The sequence below is a fragment of the Ophidiomyces ophidiicola genome (assembly GCF_022830035.1).
Source record: "Ophidiomyces ophidiicola strain CBS 122913 chromosome Unknown scaffold_7, whole genome shotgun sequence".
NCBI lineage: Eukaryota > Fungi > Ascomycota > Eurotiomycetes > Onygenales > Onygenaceae > Ophidiomyces > Ophidiomyces ophidiicola.
In genome coordinates this window covers 48,290-66,864 of record NW_026054647.1, presented here as the reverse complement: position 1 = coordinate 66,864, position 18,575 = coordinate 48,290, and the positions used below count along the sequence as shown (strand labels likewise).

Here is an 18,575-nt window from a genome sequence, read left to right as displayed (position 1 = left end):
TCGAGAAAAATATCGAAATGAATAAATGGGACCTTTGATGGCATGTTTTCTTCCTACTGGAGTTTTCGATGAGGCCAGGCTGTGTTTCATTTGGGCGTTTCCTCCAGTATTCTCCGCATGCCGCCACCTCTTTCTTCGATTTGTCCACTATTGATGCCGAAATGTTTCAATTACTGCCCGCATCGCATACAGCAATCGAGGAATTTGACAGGAGACAAAATTCACAAATCTTTGGCCCTTCTCTTTCGTGTGACACTTTTTTTCCCATCATCTTACAAAACTTTCACCCATTTGCCAGTATTATCTCCGCGACAATTCAGGAAGCAATCTCGTATTGCCCCTCTATGATTGTCGTGGTATACGGCTGGCATATATCAAGCTACTCAACTTCTGCTTATATCTTATTATTAGCTTAACGTTGTATAAATACAGCCCGCCTGCAGACTTGCTCCTAGACATGTATGTCCATGAAGGAATCAAGTTTGATGGCGAGCTACAGATAAACCCAAAGTCTTTCACAATGAAGGCAAGAAACATATAGTATAGAATGCAAGCGAGCTGTGAACCTTTAAAAACAATCGACCCTCTTTAGAGCTTTGTCCCCATATACCAAAGTAGAATATCAAAATAGCATAATGTTGCCGACCAAATCACATTCTCCAGAAGACAAGCATCAGCTTTTATTCCCAACGCATTTCCCCCATGCAGGCAATCCACACCCCATACCAACAAAAAGATATATCAAAAATAGTACCACAACCGCGAGCAAGGTCATCACCTTCATGTTCTTCCACCACATTCGTCTGCGTAAGTCTCGACTTCTCACCCGAAAATCTCTCGCACTGTTTCCTAGTCTATCCGTCTTGTCTACGAGCAAATCTATCCTCTCTCCGCGCTCGAGAACACGCTCAATATTCTCCGTCATGATATCACGTACATTATCGATTTCCTTGCGAGCTGACGCGAGCGAGTCGGACGGTGGAGCTGTGTTGTATTGCTGGAGCAAGGTCCGAAGGTCATTGTTGAACGCCGCGCATCCATAGGCGGGTAGAGAACCGAAATCAACGCTTTCGGGGCTATAGGTGGTTAAGAATTTTCGCTTTATTTCCAGTAGAAACGCAAAGGGAATCCGCCGGCCAAGCTCGGCGGTGGATACGACTAGGTAGCTGAGAGGAGCGTGGGATTCGAGAGCCGAGGGGGAGGATGATGACGATGACTGGGCGGTGGAAGGCGAGTCGGCGATATAATGTATGAAAAGCCGGTCATGGGTGTATGTCAGTTTCTGGGATGACTGATGGGAAATCTTGGGTAGGATTATAGATGCTAGTGACGAGGCGGAGGTTGATGACGTTCCTGGAGAGGAATGTTCGGCGAGAATGGTGGTTCTATGTGCGATGCATGCACTGGCAAATCCGTTAGCATCTGCCGATATAACGTGCAGGCAGTGGATATCATACTAGAGCAGCGAGCTTGCGGGTTTTGATGAGGATGCCATCGCTCTAACAGCACAGAAGGCTGTCACTATTCAAAAGATCCAGTCTGCGATGCTTTGGTAAAATAATGGAGTGTACGGAGTATGGCCGGTCACATTCCAAGGAATCCAGAGTTGATGCCGTTGGAGGCGCCGATCTGTTAGAGCATGTTTGTATTGTTTGCACGGGGTCTCAAGCTGAACCGCCCTGAGGCGGATAATGTCGTCATAACAGTAGACATGTCCTGTCTACTACTGAGACCAAGGGTTGTTAGAATCCAGCACCTGAATAATTCATTAAGCCAACAGTTTGGCTGGTGCAGAGGCTCCTATCCTTGCGCAACCAGCTTTGGCCAGTAGATACACCCAGAAGCAAACGATGCCTACCCTCACCGCCATGATTAACTACACTTTCTATAAATACAAATATAGTGACATCAACGCCGGAAAATATAAATGAGTAAATCAACAAAAGGGGTATTGATCGATAAAAGCCAACCCGCAAAACTCAGATCATCCACACTGTACAGGCGCTGGCTCGAAGCCCTTAATCTATGCAGAAAGAACTAGGGTTTAGATTCTTAAGAGTCATCATTATCAAACTGTAAATCAGAATTACCACCATGTTTATTTTCGGCGGGCGATGCCTTCACTTTTAGTCCTCCACTTGGCTGGCTAGCCGTTAAGGGCTTTTGTTGTCGACGGGCGTCTTTTACCTCTTGAACCAGTTCTCGAAAGCTTTCTTCAAGAGTCTTCATTCTTGCCAGAACCAATCTATTCAGGGTGTCCCGGCGGTCGTTATTTGAATTACGCCGTTGCAGGCCACCCGTGGCAAAAGCCATCTGCGTCGCAAAACTAGCCGGTACGCCTCCCACAAATCCGCCACCAACGGCCTTATTGTCACCGATATCAGAGCCAAGGCCCATCGTGAAAGACGATCGGTGATCCCGGCTGTGGTGGAACAAGCCAGTCCCACTGAAGTCAGGAACAGATCGTGCCTCAGCTTTCAACGGATAAATTGGTCGTGGTCGTGCTTGCATGATCTGCTCCCTGGGGGAAATTGGAGTGTTTGTTCCGCTCTTTGTCCGCGGGCTCTTGCTCGATGCCTTTGCCAAATGGGAGCGCGGACTGTCGTTCTCAGCCCACGGGTCAAGTGGGTTATAAAGCACAGTGGCACTGGACAGATTCCTGGTGTGACGGCGACGCGGTGTGACCGGCCTGCGAATGGGGCTGTTTCTTCGAGATAATCGTTTAGCTGTGGAAGGGCGGGAGGTTCGATTTGGCGACATAACAGGTACAGGATTTTCGGGGGTAAACAGGGTTTCTTGCTGTTCCATATCGATGCCAGGGGAACTCTGGTGGCGGCTCGAGATATCGTCCTCCTGGTTCTGGTTACTACTAAGCTCGTCGTCGCCTTCTACATCTGTTTGGCGGGTCAGCTGTCTGCCGAGTGGATGGCCATATTCTTCGTTGGTAGTGGGCGTGTTCCTATGTGTTAAGAATTCCTCGGGGTCTGAAGCAGCAGATCGCCCTATAGAGGGAGCACCAAATCTCGTCTCTTTGAGCCGTCTCTGCCTGCCCGGAAAGCGGATTTTTCGGCGCTGTTCTAATCGCGCAAGCACATGATGGTTTTCCTCTTCGGGAGGGGCAGCGATGCCATCTGGGCCGATGTCTCGCATCCAATCACTGACCACCGATCTTGGTGGGCCTCGAAGACGTGTGCTCTGCCTCTTTGTGGATTGCTGAAATGGTCGACGAAATACTTCTTCCAGGGCCTCGTCCTTTTGATGGGTTGCAATAGAAGGCTCCCGTAAGCGAAAAGTGTTTCCAGGTGTGAAGGCTTCGAACCTACTATTTTCCGCCTTGACATGATTGGGGTGAAATGGTCTATCGACAAGATCGGTCGGCTCAAACACTACGGAGCACAGGACAGCCCTTTCGTAGAAATATATTGAGAAGAGTATTGGAAAATGTGTAGCCTTTATCACAGTCCTGTTAAGCTTGATAAAATTTCGGAAAGGCATTATAAAGCGCAAGGGGGTAATGATCCAGGCGAGAACGTTTGTCGGTGCCACGTACGAAAAGAGGGCGTCGGATTTGACCATCGATATTGTGTTTACGGCAAAGAGAAACTGATGTTCCTCGTTTGCATTTTGCACAATCGCCATAAAAGAGTTTGTGAGGACAGTAATAAGAATAGTGACGACAAGGAAATGACAAATAAATAGAAACAATGTTAAGATAGCTTTTCCGAGAAAATTGTAGCGATCCCAAAGTTGCCACGCTGCTGGTGTAAAGCCCATGATCATCTGGAAAAGAGCATAGGCGACAGAGCTGGGAGAGTCTCCGTGCCCAAAGGAAAATGTGAAGGCGACGAAAAATCCACTGCAAGCAATTATGATTAAGATAAGGACGGCCAAGAGATCTGCCGCCATCATGCGAAACGCGATGAGAAGCTGGGAAAAATAACGGTAGTGGTCTAGAACGGAGAAAAGCCTGGGGACTAGGAGAACGGCAGTTGTTGCTAAAACGTCGTAGGCGGTATTTGCAATGTCGTGATCGACGAGTATGACGCTATATAATCGAAGACAATAGTAACAAAATAGCAAAAAAAGAATGCCGACATCAAAGGTATTCCAGAAGCTCATTAGGTAGAGGCTGAAGCCTTGCTCATTGAAGCCCACGATTTCGTCCAGCATGAAGCCGGCGCTCCAAAACCAAAAGATCAGCTCTAGCGAGCCGAGTTCGAACGAGCGCTTCTGGACGACGGTAAGGAAGAGCAACAGGAGCATGGCGAATGAGCAGGTCGACAGGAATTGGCGATATCGTGGGACGCGCAGGCGGGACAGCTTGAACAACGAGGCGTTCCGCGGATCATAGAGAGAGGCGGACCGTCTCACTACGCCTTTGGAAGCGGTATGTGCCTGGTTCAAGGCGTTCATTGCACCACTATTGAACGAGCCGTATTGGGAGCGTGGGGTCAAGAAACCGCTGGGCTGGCGGTGCAGATGGTCGGCGGCGTAATGAAAGACGATTGTGCCGGCCCAGATGGCCTCTAGCTGCTGGACGACCAAGGGATGGGCCAAAAAGCGCTTGGCCTGAGCGCGGATGGCGATCTCCAGGCAGGAGATGCGGATGCCCTTAAACAGTTCGTGGTGGTCGCGGTTCCGGGGATGCCAGGCGGGGGCAGCGTGGAGGTCGCTGCTTGTCGACGGAGGCGACTGGCCTTGCAGGGGGTGGAAGTCGTAGGACAGGGCGTCAATCAGCTCGCGGGTGGTGTACTCTTTGAGCAGCTTGATGGCGAGCAGCTCGCACACCATGGCTCTAGTGTGGCTGGCGCCGCTGATGCCGGGCTTGAGGTCGGCCTCCTTGCGGAACTGGAGACAGTTGGCCATGAGGGCGAAGAGAGTGGCGCGCGAGAGATGGGCATTGTGGATGATTTGCTGGATGGGCTTGAGGAGAAACTGCGAGACCTGCGGGGAGCGCAGCTGCTCCCAGGTCAGGGTGGTTTCGCATCGCGAGGCGACAAGCAGGCGCAGGTCGAGGGTGAGATAGTAGACGGGCAGCGAGTCTAAAGCAGCAGCGGCGGGAGTCAGCATGGGACTAGCCAGACCAGGCGTTTTTGGGGGGGAGAGGGAGATGTGCGCGCAGACAGACCTAGATGGGGAGCAGAGAAGATGGGCAGCAACGGAGCGGCACGGTCGGGCTCGGGCTCGTCGTCGGCAGAGTGGTCGTCGGGCTGGTCGGACGGCGCGGGTTGGGATGGCTGCAGGCGGATGCGTCGGGGAGCAATGGGGCTGGGGGTCGAGGCAGTGGTGGGCGATGCCAGCAGGCGGGCGTGGACGCGACTGGGCGACGGGCCTTGCGGGCGCAGGAGAGACGCGAACATGGCGGCAGCATCGGGGCAGCCCGCGCAACAAACAGGAAACAAAACACAAAACACCGCCCAGGTACAGAAACAAGATCGCGATGGTTAACTAGCTAGCTAGTTCGTCAGTTATATAGCAGCTCCCAGAGAGCAGCAGCAGGGCGTGGCCCGGCTGACGTCAAGTTTCCTGCTATCACAGCGGTGAGCGGCCGTGTTGATGCCAGTCGGTATCGTGACTTCGCCGCCTTACCGGCTTGGGTTCGCGGCTGTTTTGGCGCCGGCAGGCTTTTCCCGCTTGGGAAGCCAATTCGCGACCTCACCTCTCCTCCTCCTCTCGTCCCCTCCCGTCCTCGCTCTCCTCCTCTCCCCGTCTCTCCCATCTTCCTCCTCTCCTCTCTCTCCGTCCTCCTCTTCTCTCGTCCTTTCATCCTCTCTGGTTGCCGTTTGTCGACTTCGCTCGACCAACCACCTCGCCAAGACCCGCGATCCAGACCCAGCCCGTCTCGCGAAATCCAAAAAAAAAGTCTTTTTTTCCCGCAATTTTTTTTTTTTTTCTCTCTCGTTTCCTCTACTTGTCCAGTGCAGGACAAGCCCTTCCTGTCTCTCTTCCTCCTCTCTCTCCTGCTCTCAGGCTCGCCCGCTATCCTCTCTCCCCTTATACCCCCCCTAGTCACATAGTAGAGGGTTTCCCTAGCACACCACCTTGGCACGCGACTTTTGCTTGAGAGGACGGCGCCATGCCGCTCTTCACGTCCTCCGCGGACTCCAAACCCCCCCAGCTACCAGTAAGCCCGCTCGCTGTCTCCAGGCCCGACGCGACCCTGCCGTCATGCCCCGCCGCCGGTGGTGCCGTCGCTTACCTCCAGAATGAACAGCAGCCCGCCCCCGCCGCACAGTCGTCCATCAGCCCCGCCGTCATCCCGCCCGCCTGTGCGCAGATCACCGACCACTCGGGTAGGTCACTTCTGCTCGAGCTCGAAGATGGCACCATCTACCACGGCCTCAGCTTCGGCGCCGAAAAGAGCGTCGCCGGAGAGCTGGTCTTCCAGACCGGCATGGTAGGTTATCCCGAGTCGATCACAGACCCCTCCTACCGCGGCCAGATCTTGGTCATCACCTTCCCCCTGGTCGGGAACTATGGCGTGCCATCCCGTGAGGCCATGGACGAGCTGGCCAAAGACATCCCAAAGCATTTCGAATCCAGTCAGATCCACATTGCCGGCCTCGTAGTAGCCAGCTACTGCGGAGAAGAGTACTCCCACTTCTTAGCCCAGAGCTCACTCGGGCAATGGCTGAAAGAGCAAGGCGTGCCCGCGGTCTGCGGCGTGGACACGCGAGCCCTTACCAAGCGCATTCGTGAAAAGGGAAGCATGCTTGGTCGCATGCTGCTCCAAAAGTCCACTAGTGCCCATGATCTAGTCAACGATATCCCTAAAGTTGCCGGAGAAGAAGATACTAGCAAATGGCAGGAGTTTTTTGCTAGTGTTGAATGGGTGGATCCAAACAAGAGGAACCTCGTCGACGAGGGTAAGCAGTCCTCCCATATCAAAGACAAACACAGCTGATTGACTGTGGTTTAGTGTCGATCAAAAAACCTCATCTTTACTCCCCACCAAAAAACACCCTACTCCACCCTTCTGGCCGCCCTGTCCGCATTCTATGCGTTGATGTTGGCATGAAGTACAACCAATTAAGGTGTTTTCTTGCCCGTGGTGTCGAAGTCCTTGTTGTTCCTTGGAATTACGACTTCCACTCGCTAGCAGGAAAAGACTACGATGGCCTCTTTGTCTCCAATGGGCCCGGTGATCCCGCCATGCTTTCTGTCACCGTGAAAAACCTTGAAAAGGCCCTAAGTGAATGCCGCACCCCTGTCTTTGGCATCTGTCTCGGTCATCAGCTTCTATCACGAGCAGCTGGTGCGGGAACCATCAAGATGAAGTTCGGTAATCGAGGTCATAACATTCCTTGCACAAGCATGCTTTCCGGAAGGTGCTATATCACTTCCCAGAACCACGGCTATGCGGTGGACTCGTCAACCTTGCCCGAGGGTTGGGAAGAATTATTTGTCAATGCTAATGATGGAAGCAATGAGGGCATTAGGCATGTTTCTAAGCCTTTCTTCAGTGTTCAGTTTCACCCTGAGAGCACACCGGGCCCCCGAGATACAGAATTCCTTTTTGACGTTTTTATTAATACAGTCAAAAAGAGCCTTGATTCTCCTTCTGCTCTTAATGAACCAGTTAAATTTCCGGGCGGCACGCTGGAAGAAAACCGGGCGGCTCATCCCCGAGTTTTTGCCAAGAAAGTGCTCATCCTAGGCAGCGGTGGCCTTAGCATTGGCCAAGCCGGAGAATTCGACTATTCTGGTAGCCAAGCTATCAAAGCTCTCAAACAAGAGGGAATCTACACCATTTTAATCAACCCTAACATTGCGACCATTCAGACCTCCAAAGGTCTTGCTGATAAGGTCTACTTCTTACCTGTCAATGCCGACTTTGTGCGAAAGGTCATCAAGCATGAACGCCCGGATGCTATTTACGTCACCTTTGGTGGTCAGACTGCTCTTCAAGTTGGTATTCAACTGAAAGACGAATTTGAAGGCCTTGGTGTAAAGGTTCTCGGTACTCCCATTGAAACTATTATTACCACAGAAGACCGTGAGCTCTTTGCCAGAAGCATGGAGTCCATCGGGGAAAAGTGCGCGAAGTCCGCGTCGGCATCTACCATCGACGAAGCTATGCAGGTAGTTAAGAACATCGGTTTCCCCGTCATTGTTCGTGCTGCATATGCTCTTGGTGGCCTTGGAAGTGGGTTTGCAGACAACGCTGAACAACTTCGAGAGCTCTGCTCTAAAGCATTTGCCGCCAGCCCTCAAGTACTTATTGAGAAAAGTATGAAAGGATGGAAGGAAATCGAATACGAAGTTGTTCGTGATGCCCAGGACAACTGCATCACAGTTTGCAACATGGAGAATTTTGATCCACTTGGAATTCACACTGGTGACTCAATTGTTGTCGCCCCATCCCAAACCCTTTCAGACGAGGACTACAATATGCTCCGAACCACTGCTGTCAATGTGATTCGGCATCTTGGTGTTGTTGGTGAATGTAACATCCAGTATGCTCTCAACCCATTTTCAAAGGAGTATTGCATCATTGAAGTCAATGCTCGTTTGTCGAGATCTTCTGCTCTTGCTTCCAAAGCAACCGGTTACCCATTGGCCTTCATTGCCGCTAAACTGGGTCTTGGTATCCCACTGAATGAAATTTCTAACAGTGTCACTAAAGTTACTTGTGCTTGCTTCGAGCCGTCCCTCGATTATGTCGTGGTCAAAATTCCTCGCTGGGACTTGAAGAAATTCACACGCGTCTCAACTCAACTGGGCTCCTCCATGAAGAGCGTTGGAGAAGTAATGAGCATTGGCAGGACATTTGAAGAGGCCATACAAAAGGCTATTCGAGCCGTCGACTACAACAATCTAGGTTTCAATGCCACCAATGCTCTGATGTCCATCAAGACTGAGCTGCAGACTCCTTCAGATCAGCGCCTGTTTGCTATTGCGAACGCCATGCAATCTGGCTATACTGTTGACGAAATCTGGGAGCTCACAAAGATTGATAAGTGGTTCTTGCGAAAACTCGAGGGTCTCAGCAGGTTTGGAAAATTGATTAGCAATTACTCCACATCAACGGTTCCTATTCCTCTTGTCCGCCAGGCTAAGCAACTGGGTTTCTCTGATCGACAGCTGTCAAAATTTCTTAGCTCTAATGAACTTGCAATTCGCCGACTTCGTGTTGAAGCTGCCATAATGCCTGTTGTCAAACAGATTGATACCGTTGCCGCTGAGTTCCCAGCCTATACCAACTATCTCTATCTCACCTACAACGGCTCAGAAAGTGACATTTCGTTTGAGGATAAGGGTGTTATGGTTCTAGGTTCTGGCGTTTACCGAATTGGTTCTTCTGTCGAATTCGATTGGTGTTCCGTGAGAGCGATCCGCACACTGAGACAGCAGGGATACAAAACGGTAATGGTTAACTACAACCCAGAGACTGTTAGTACCGACTATGATGAAGCAGACCGACTGTACTTTGAGAATATCACTTTGGAGACGGTTCTGGACATCTACCAGCTGGAGTCTTCCAGTGGAGTGATAATTTCTATGGGTGGTCAAACTCCAAATAATATCGCGCTACCGTTACACCGTTTGAATGTTAACATACTGGGCACGTCTCCCGAGATGATTGACGCCGCAGAGAATCGTTACAAGTTCTCTCGAATGCTTGATCGTATCGGTGTGGACCAACCTGCCTGGAAAGAACTTACAAGCATTGAAGAGGCCACCGCATTCTGTGATAAAGTCAAATATCCGGTGCTTGTCCGACCATCCTACGTTCTCTCTGGTGCTGCAATGAACACTGTTTATTCCCAGGATGACCTGGCCAACTACCTGAACCAAGCCGCTGAAGTCTCAAGAGATCATCCGGTTGTCATCACCAAGTATATCGAAAATGCCAAAGAAATCGAAATGGATGCTGTTGCGAAAAACGGTGTTATGGTTGGCCATTTTATCTCTGAGCATGTTGAAAATGCCGGTGTTCACTCCGGTGATGCAACGTTGATCTTGCCGCCACAGGATTTGGATCCAGAAACGGTCCGCCGTATAGAGGAAGCAACACAGAAAATTGGAAACGCTCTTGATGTGACTGGTCCTTTCAATATACAATTTATTGCAAAGGATAACGAGATCAAGGTCATCGAATGTAACGTGCGAGCCTCGCGATCTTTCCCATTCGTCTCGAAAGTAATGAACGTGGATTTGATTGAGATGGCTACCATGGCGATGATTGGCAAACCATTTGTCGAATATCCACCCGTTAATATACCCAAGAATTACGTTGGCGTGAAAGTTCCTCAATTCTCGTTTTCTCGGTTGTCCGGAGCTGACCCAGTTCTTGGTGTTGAGATGGCCTCTACTGGTGAAGTGGCTTGTTTTGGTCGCGATCGTTACGAGGCATATATCAAGGCTCTTATTTCAACAGGGTTCAAACTTCCCAACAAAAATATTCTCGTTTCGATCGGTTCTTATAAGGAGAAGATGGAGATGCTCCCGTCGATTACCAAACTTCATCAAATGGGTTATAATCTTTTTGCAACTGCTGGTACTGCCGACTTTCTTCGTGAACACGGAATCCCTGTCAAGTATCTTGAACTCTTGGCTGGCGAAGAGGAAGATTTGAAATCGGAATACTCTCTTACTCAGCATCTTGCCAACAATCTGATTGACCTTTATATAAATCTTCCCTCAAGCAACAAATTCCGAAGGCCTGCAAGTTATATGAGCAAGGGTTACCGCACCCGTCGTATGGCTGTTGACTACCAGACTCCACTTGTCACAAATGTCAAAAATGCGAAGATCCTTATTGAGGCCATTGCTCGCCAGTATGAAATGGCCGTTCAGCCCATCGACTTCCAGACTAGCCATCGGACTGTGGTTCTCCCTGGTTTAATTAACATTGCTGCCTTTGTGCCCGGTGTCGCGAACGTCGGCTCGTCGGACCTCCAGGCTGTTTCTAAAGCATCTATCTCTGCTGGATTTTCAATGATCCGTGTTATGCCCGTTGGTGTCGACAGCTTTGTTACTGATGCCCGTGCCCTGAAGATTGCGCAGCAGAACTCCCAACAGGGCACCTACTGTGACTACAACTTTTCCGTTGCCGCTACAACAACCAACGCTGACCAAATAAGCCAAATAACCGCGTCTGTCGGCTCCTTGTTCATTCCATTCAATCATCTTGCCGGAAATATCAACAAGGTTGCTACTGTCACCTCACACTTTGCTTCTTGGCCTTCAAGCAAACCCATTATCACAGATGCCAAGGCAACTGATCTTGCGTCAATCCTGCTCCTTGCTAGCCTCCACAATCGGAACATTCATGTTATGAGTGTTACGTCAAAAGACGACATTGGCTTGATTGCTTTGAGCAAGGAGAAAGGATTGAGTGTCACTTGCGATGTCTCAGTCTATTCGCTATTCTTGTCAACTGAAGAGTTTCCACAGTGCGCCCATTTGCCATCGAAGAAAGATCAAAAGGCTCTTTGGGAGCATTTGAACACAATTGATATTTTCTGTGTTGGAAGCTTGCCTTATCATATCGCATGCAAGAAAGCTAGTCCGGAAGTTGGAATAGCTGATGCCCTTCCCCTCCTCCTTACCGCAGTTTCTGAGGGTCGTTTGACTCTCGATGATATTACTTCTCGTTTATATGACAACCCGAAAAGGATTTTCGAGCTTCATGACCAAGCCGATAGTTCTGTCGAAATCGAGCTAGATCGTCCATATGTGTTTGAGAGTCAGGGAACCTGGTCTCCATTCAACGGTAAGACCTTGCGAGGATCAGTTCAACGTGTTACCTTCCAAGGTAAAACATCTTGCCTTGATGGTGAGGTTTGCAACGACGCAGCTCGCGGAGTAGACATGTCTGAGCATCGGGCCGCGCCTCCAGCATCTCCAGAAATTCCCAAATCCCCTCGTCGTGATATTTCTATGGGACGGCGTCTTTCTTTCTCCACTACGCCGGTTGCTCGTCCATCTCGTCACCGACACATGGACGCTATCACATCGCCGGCGAATGAATTGGGCCCGCCTCTATACTCCCAAACTCTGAGTGCCTCGACTACATCGCCTTCTCTCATGGAGCTCCTGGCTCGTTCATCCTTTAAGCAGAAACACGTCTTGTCGGTGAACCAATTTAATCGAGCTGATCTTCACCTCCTGTTTACTGTTGCACAGGAAATGCGGTTGGGTGTTCAACGGCAAGGTGTTCTCGACATTCTCAAAGGACGGGTGCTCGCAACCCTCTTTTATGAGCCATCTACACGAACTTCCGCCTCTTTTGATGCTGCCATGCAGCGTCTCGGTGGCCGAACCGTCGCTGTATCTACGGATCAATCCTCCACCCAAAAGGGCGAATCTCTCCAAGATACGATTCGCACTCTGGGCTGTTACGCCGATGCGATTGTTCTTCGCCATCCTCTTGAGAGCAGTGCTGCTACAGCTGCAAAGTTCTCCCCTGTACCCATTCTTAATGGTGGCAACGGAAGCATGGAGCACCCAACCCAAGCATTCCTCGATCTGTTCACCATCCGTGAAGAGTTGGGCACTGTTAGCGGAATCACTGTTACATTCATTGGAGATTTGCGCTATGGCCGTACTGTGCACTCTCTGATCAAGCTTCTCCAGTTTTACGAGGTTCGTGTGCAGCTCGTGTCTCCTGCGGCGCTTGCTCTCCCGGAAGATGTCCGTCAACACCTTCTGGCGTCTGGCCAACTTATCATGGAAAGAAACCAATTGACGCCCGAGATTGTTGCTCAATCAGATGTACTTTACTGCACGCGTGTCCAGAAAGAGCGTTTTGAGGATTTGAAGGAATATGAACGGTTGAAGGACAGCTTCATTGTGGATAATTCGGTATTGAAGCATGCAAAGAGCCAGATGATCGTAATGCACCCGTTGCCCAGAAATGCGGAAGTTGGTGAAGAGGTGGACTTTGACCAGCGAGCTGCATATTTTAGACAGGTGAGTTGTTGGCCCAGCCTTCTTACTTCCTTGCTCGTAGTTCGGACATAAACTGACATTTCAATGCAGATGAGATACGGTCTGTACTGTCGCATGGCATTGCTAGCGCTGGTGATGGCTCCTTGAAGCCTTAATTCCCAGCGTAACACACTAATGGCATGCTACATGTGCGGTTGAATATATTCCGATTGGATTTTTCTTTGTTTTCGGACCCTGTGCTTTTAGGCTTTTTGATCATGAATCTATATAACAAAAGTTGTGTTTTCATTTCATACATAGAGATAGAGCAGGATTCGCATGTATATTGAGTCCTATATACCAGTAAGGAGTTCTCCATCGTTTCAGATGGATGTGTATATTCAGCATGGATGGCGTTCATGTGTTGCGTGTGTTGCGTGTGGTTTATGTTGTGGCGTGGTTTATTCTGTCTTTGGCTTTGCATTTTTGGACTGGCATTGATGACACTTATGATGGCCTGGATAGTTAGAACACCCTAGAAAACAGCATAGATGTTTTTTTTTTCCACTCTTATTCAATTGTTTGTCTTGATGCTGTAACGGTAATTATATTTTCTCTCAGCACACACCACCCAAGTAGCAATGACAAGATTGCACTTAAACACAATTCAGAACTATTCACTCTCTTTTCTCGGCATTTCATCCACTATCAAAATGAATAATGGCTAGCTAATGTGTAACTAGCCTGTCCATCAGTTAGTTAACTGAGTATTCAATCAAGTTTAACTACACGGCTTCATGGTCTTTTTCAACTAGCTCACTACATAGCTGACCATATCCGATTGTTGGTCTCTCCGGAGAACCACAAATCGATTCTACCAGGCGGTTAGCTCCAGCAGAGCTCTGTCCAGCGAGAGGCTAATAATGAAACGGCTGCTGAACACTCAACCCGAGCGGCTTGCTAGGGGTCGTTTGCCCACCCTGGTCTCCCGCTGCAGCGCCCGATGGTTCTCTCCCAGCTCTTCGACACCCATTCGCCCACCGCTGATCAGCATCACCAACGCCAGCTTTTATCGCGACTACCCGGCTCCTGGTCTGGTAAACGATTCAAATGCTCCCATCTTTTCAAACATTTCTTTCAATCTTCCCTCCGGCGCTCAATCTCCAGCGGAGTTGCAGCATTGGGCCGTAGTCGGCTCTTCGGGCAAGGCGAAGTTTCTAGGGGTTCTTAATGGACAATATATTTGTATACCACCCACCGCCCGATCATATCCTTACTTAGCTACGGAGGAGATTAAGGAGAAAGATCCCCGACTTAGAGTTCCTGCATTTGCCGTCAAGTATGTTGGGTTTGACGGCGATGCAAAGCGGGCGGCCGGCGGAGTTCGAGGAGCATACCTCAGTGCCCGATACGAAAGCCGCAGAGAGGATACTGATTTTACGCTTCTGCAATACTTAACTGGACATGCAGAGCTGAATGCCATCATTGAAGAAAATCCTGTGAACCTGCGCGTTTTGGAAAGGGTGGTTCTTGATCTGAAGCTGGAAACATTGTTGGACATGCCCGTGGCAAACCTCAGCAATGGCCAGACGAGGCGGGCGAGAATTGCAAAAGCTTTGCTTGACGAACCCGAGGTATTATTACTGGACGAGCCCTTTAGTATGTTATGTTGATGTCCTGATAAAATTGTATGGTTTGCTTATACTTCTATAGTGGGTTTGGACCCGCCTACTGTTGAAAGGCTCTCAAAAATGTTGCAAAATCTCGCAGTGAAAAGTGCACCAAGGCTTATTATTACACTACGGCCACAAGATTTTGTTCCCAGCTGGATAACGCATCTGGTCATTCTGGGAGCTGCAAATACTGTTGCCCTGCAGGGCGAAAAATCCACTGTTTTACGAAAATTGGACATATGGTCAGCAGTATCTCGCCGAGCAATAGTACCGGCATCTGATGCCAACAAAGGTGTTGCTGGTCACAATATTCCCAAATTACTACCCTGGAGTATGCAAGATAATCAATTCTACCAAGCTCTATCCCGTGAAGAGCGAGTAGAGTATGACGACATCGAAAAATTATGCGAAAACAACCTTTTTGGGTCGAGACAAGACATCTTGAATGGTTTTGGCATCGCATCTAAAGTATCCAATGAATCTAGTGTCTTTAGGAAGTATGTTCCTTGTGGAGAAGCTATCATTGAAATGGATGGTGTCACGGTTCAGTATGGTGATAACGTGGTGCTTGGGGGCTGGGAGCAAAGGATTGGCACCGAGAAGAAACCCGGATTGCATTGGAAAGTCTGTCGTGGGCAGAGATGGGGTGTGTTTGGACTCAATGGCTCTGGAAAAACCACACTGTTGTCTCTAATCACTTCAGATCACCCACAGGCGTATGCTCTACCGATTAAGCTGTTTGGACGCTCAAGACTCCCAGAGCCAGGAAAACGGGGAATATCAGTTTTTGATCTACAGCGACGAATTGGCCATTCATCACCGGAAGTTCATGCATTTTTCCCTCGACATTTGTCGATTCGTGCGTCGATAGAAACTGCATGGTCTGACACGTTTCTAGCAAAGCCTAAACTGGACTCAGAGAACAAATTGGATGTTGATTCGGCTCTACGATTTTTTGAAGCTGACCTGAATCCCAAATTTGTACACTGGTCCGAAAGACCTCCAATAGACCAGCTGAAGTGGGCAACATCTATTCCATTTTCTCAGCTTTCAATTGCCCAGCAACGTCTCGTTCTTTTTATTCGCGCTCTGGTTCATAGCCCTGACCTCATTGTGCTTGATGAACCTTTTGCTGGCATGTCTGCATCTTTGAGGGATAAATGTTTGCATTTCCTGGAAGTAGGAGAGATGAATATTACAAGCAGTGGCTCTAGAAGAATGGGGGGCTTGGAAGCATGGAATTTACCACCTGATACCCCGGAACACAAGCCCAGACACACGGGGATAGGTGATCAGCAAGGTTTGATTGTCATTAGCCATGTAAAAGAAGAAGTGCCAGATATTATATCACATTGGATGGTTCTACCTAGTCCAATACAGCAACAGAAAAGTGGTGATTTGGAGCTGAGGACTGGCATAGTAGGGGATAACTCAGCGATTTCTTCGGAGGAGGTGTGGCAAGAAATTTGGGAAACCTCCAAAGAATAGCATAGATTATATAGTAGAGGTGGAGCTTATGTCTTAGATTAACTATTCATGCGCTCTGCCACTAACGTTGCATTGGTGGATGAGACATGCTTGTATTGCCTTGGCCATCAAAACAATGTAGGGGTATAGGAAATAATAGAGAGCGATAACTTAGATAGATATCAAAGAGCTAAATAGAGATTGGAGATAAATGGCAGGTAGGGAAACGACAAGCTCGTATTCCAGCGAGTATTAACCATCAACGCTGTGGCTCGTTGACTGCCCATTATGATGGTTTGCGTCGAGCTGGATCAAGTTCCGGAAATCAACTCCAACCTCCGACAATGTCGCAGTATGTTCATCGACAATCTCCATGCATTTCATCCATATTTGTGTCTCAGGCTCTACGCTACTCAGCTGCCTCGACAGGGTAGCGTTGAAGTCATCCAGATGGCCCTTAGCCCATTTAATACAGGCGCTGGTCATGTTGGATGGAAAGCAGTGTTGATATATGCTGATGGTATTCTTAATCATCGTGAAATAGATGAAAGAAACTTGAAAAATATAGAGGGGGAGGTCCCCTTCAAAAACGCAGTGCCTAAATCGATGTTAGCGAAGTAAACGAAAGGAACATGGGTGGACACTGAATAAAATACCTTGCACGTTTATTTATCACATCCGTTCTTGCACGTAAATAAGCTTCTCTGGCCCGATCGTCAAATCCAAGTCGAGTCAGCCAACTGATGTTCATCCTCGTGGCGTTCAAGAAGGAATGAGTATCCACAAGAGCGCGAAGCAGAATCTCTGCGACTTTTCCCGCCCTCAAGTCCGTCTTCGTATTCACGAGGTCTTGAGCCGTGAGATTTCCTCGGAGCGTTTTTGTTAATTTTCGAAGCTTTTCTATGCGTGTGACGGATTCTTCAAACTGTTGAAGGGCAATATTAATATCCAATTCGTCTAGCTGGCCGTCCACCCATTTCATATTTTGTTGCTTGCCATCTACATCGATCAAAATATCTAATTTTTCGCGAGAATCGGCATCGAGCATCTCTGAGCGTCTGGAAAGCGACTGGCGACCATTTGCCAATTCATTTGACTTTGCTGTGGTTTCTGCTCCTGTTCGTAAGCCTTTTCGTAACTCTTCCAGAGCTTTCCTGAATGTCATTACAAGATCATTCTTGGCTCTGCTGTTTCGCTGGTCAGTCCGATAGGTGAATGACTTTTGTCCATATCGGATGTTGATTGCATTGGGAACGGCAAGCTCATCAAAGTCCACTGCATCACCATCCATGTTCGCGCCAAGGTCAATCAAGTCAATATCTTGGAGAGGCCAACACTCCTCTGCAACGAGTTTCGTAGGCGCAGGGGCCTTGTTATTAGGATTCTGATTATTAGGGTCCACACGTTTGCGCTTTTTTGCGGCGACTAGCAAATGGTCGTTGAGGAGAACAATATGTACGGGACGCCTGGGCTTCCAAGTTGCGGAATCTAGTTCAACCCACTGGCCTGACTCAAGAACAATGTGCCGGCCAGGAATGGCAGGGAGGAATTTCTGGGATCTCTCGACAGTTTTCCAAAGCGTTTGCAACTGGGTACTCCACATGCTCTCCAAGTTCGCGACAGAGCTGCGGTTTGCATGTCGCCTTGCAACTGCAAACTCATCTAGACCAGGAGATCCGTATCCATTTTGGCCGACGTTTGCTTGGCCAAGTGCCGTGGTGAGCTCCGACATCAGCCCACGAAGTGTCGTCATTTCGTCCTTCAGCTTCTCCGCTTCTTTACTGATTTTTATGAACTGGGTTCGATTTTGGTAGACATTTTGCTGGAGATCAGTGGAGGTGCGGTTCTTGAGTTTTCGAAGACTGCTTTGGTAGTCCTGTATGTCCTGCTCCGAGGCGTTTGCTAGTAGACTGGTGACATCTGCTAGCGTCAGTATCGAGACTGCTTCCGACCAACGGTCACCATTTGAGAAATGCACGTACAGCTATCAATTTGAAGGCCTGGATCCTTGAGTGCCTTGGGTTCCACCCGCAGAGGCTGCGAGGAAGAGGCAGTCGAGGGGCGTTCAGAGACCTGCTCCGTACGCAGATTGACCGGCAAGTTTGGGATGGGTGGGGCTTCGCCCACCGCGAAATTGGGCAGCTGGTTGAACTTGGCCGAGTATCTCCTCTTCACCAGATCCGACGTGGCTCCTCCATTCTTCTGCGGGCGCGGCGTTGGCACGACGGCTGGGGCGGCAGTCTTGCTGGAGCCTGAGTTCGGATCGGTAATGGGCTTGGGGGCGCTGATCTGGGGGCGACGGGACTTGCTGCGGAGGGTCAGACCGCGGACGTCCATTGTGAGGCGGCGTGCTGTGGTCGCGGAGGGCGTCGTGGGGGTTGCAGCCGTGAGGCGAAGCAGACGAGATGAAGTCGAAGTCGCGCGGCCAGCCAAGAAGCCTCGTCGCCGCCGCGTCGTTGAGTTTCGCCGGCAGAACAGCTGCAGCTCCACCGCCGAAAATCTCTCGCCAGCACCAAACCCATCCAACAGCACTCCCGCAGCCCCAATTCGTCTCTCTGA

The 18,575-nt window shown here is 49.6% G+C and overlaps 4 protein-coding genes across 4 annotated transcripts; 2 read left to right on the top strand and 2 right to left on the bottom strand.

Annotated features, from left to right (window-relative positions):
* Positions 1–2,052: 2,052 nt before the first annotated feature.
* On the bottom strand, positions 2,053–5,360 carry LOZ57_002425 (uncharacterized protein; the record flags this gene model as incomplete). Its single annotated transcript, XM_049251497.1, has 2 exons — positions 2,053–5,042; positions 5,129–5,360. 2 exons carry the CDS (start codon positions 5,358–5,360, stop codon positions 2,053–2,055), a joined length of 3,222 nt encoding a protein of 1,073 aa, XP_049109302.1.
* A 716-nt stretch (positions 5,361–6,076) lies between these two features.
* Positions 6,077–13,044, top strand: URA2 (Carbamoyl-phosphate synthase; the record flags this gene model as incomplete). The annotated part of the gene is made up of 3 exons (XM_049251496.1): positions 6,077–6,866; positions 6,920–12,918; positions 12,988–13,044. The coding sequence occupies 3 exons, from the start codon at positions 6,077–6,079 to the stop codon at positions 13,042–13,044; spliced, it is 6,846 nt and encodes a 2,281-aa protein (XP_049109301.1).
* A 755-nt stretch (positions 13,045–13,799) lies between these two features.
* LOZ57_002423 (uncharacterized protein) lies at positions 13,800–16,037 on the top strand (the record flags this gene model as incomplete). The annotated part of the gene is made up of 2 exons (XM_049251495.1): positions 13,800–14,535; positions 14,590–16,037. The coding sequence occupies 2 exons, from the start codon at positions 13,800–13,802 to the stop codon at positions 16,035–16,037; spliced, it is 2,184 nt and encodes a 727-aa protein (XP_049109300.1).
* Positions 16,038–16,268: 231 nt separating this feature from the next.
* Positions 16,269–18,353, bottom strand: EXO84 (exocyst complex component exo84; the record flags this gene model as incomplete). The annotated part of the gene is made up of 3 exons (XM_049251494.1): positions 16,269–16,614; positions 16,673–17,936; positions 17,999–18,353. 3 exons carry the CDS (start codon positions 18,351–18,353, stop codon positions 16,269–16,271), a joined length of 1,965 nt encoding a protein of 654 aa, XP_049109299.1.
* Positions 18,354–18,575: the final 222 nt, after the last annotated feature.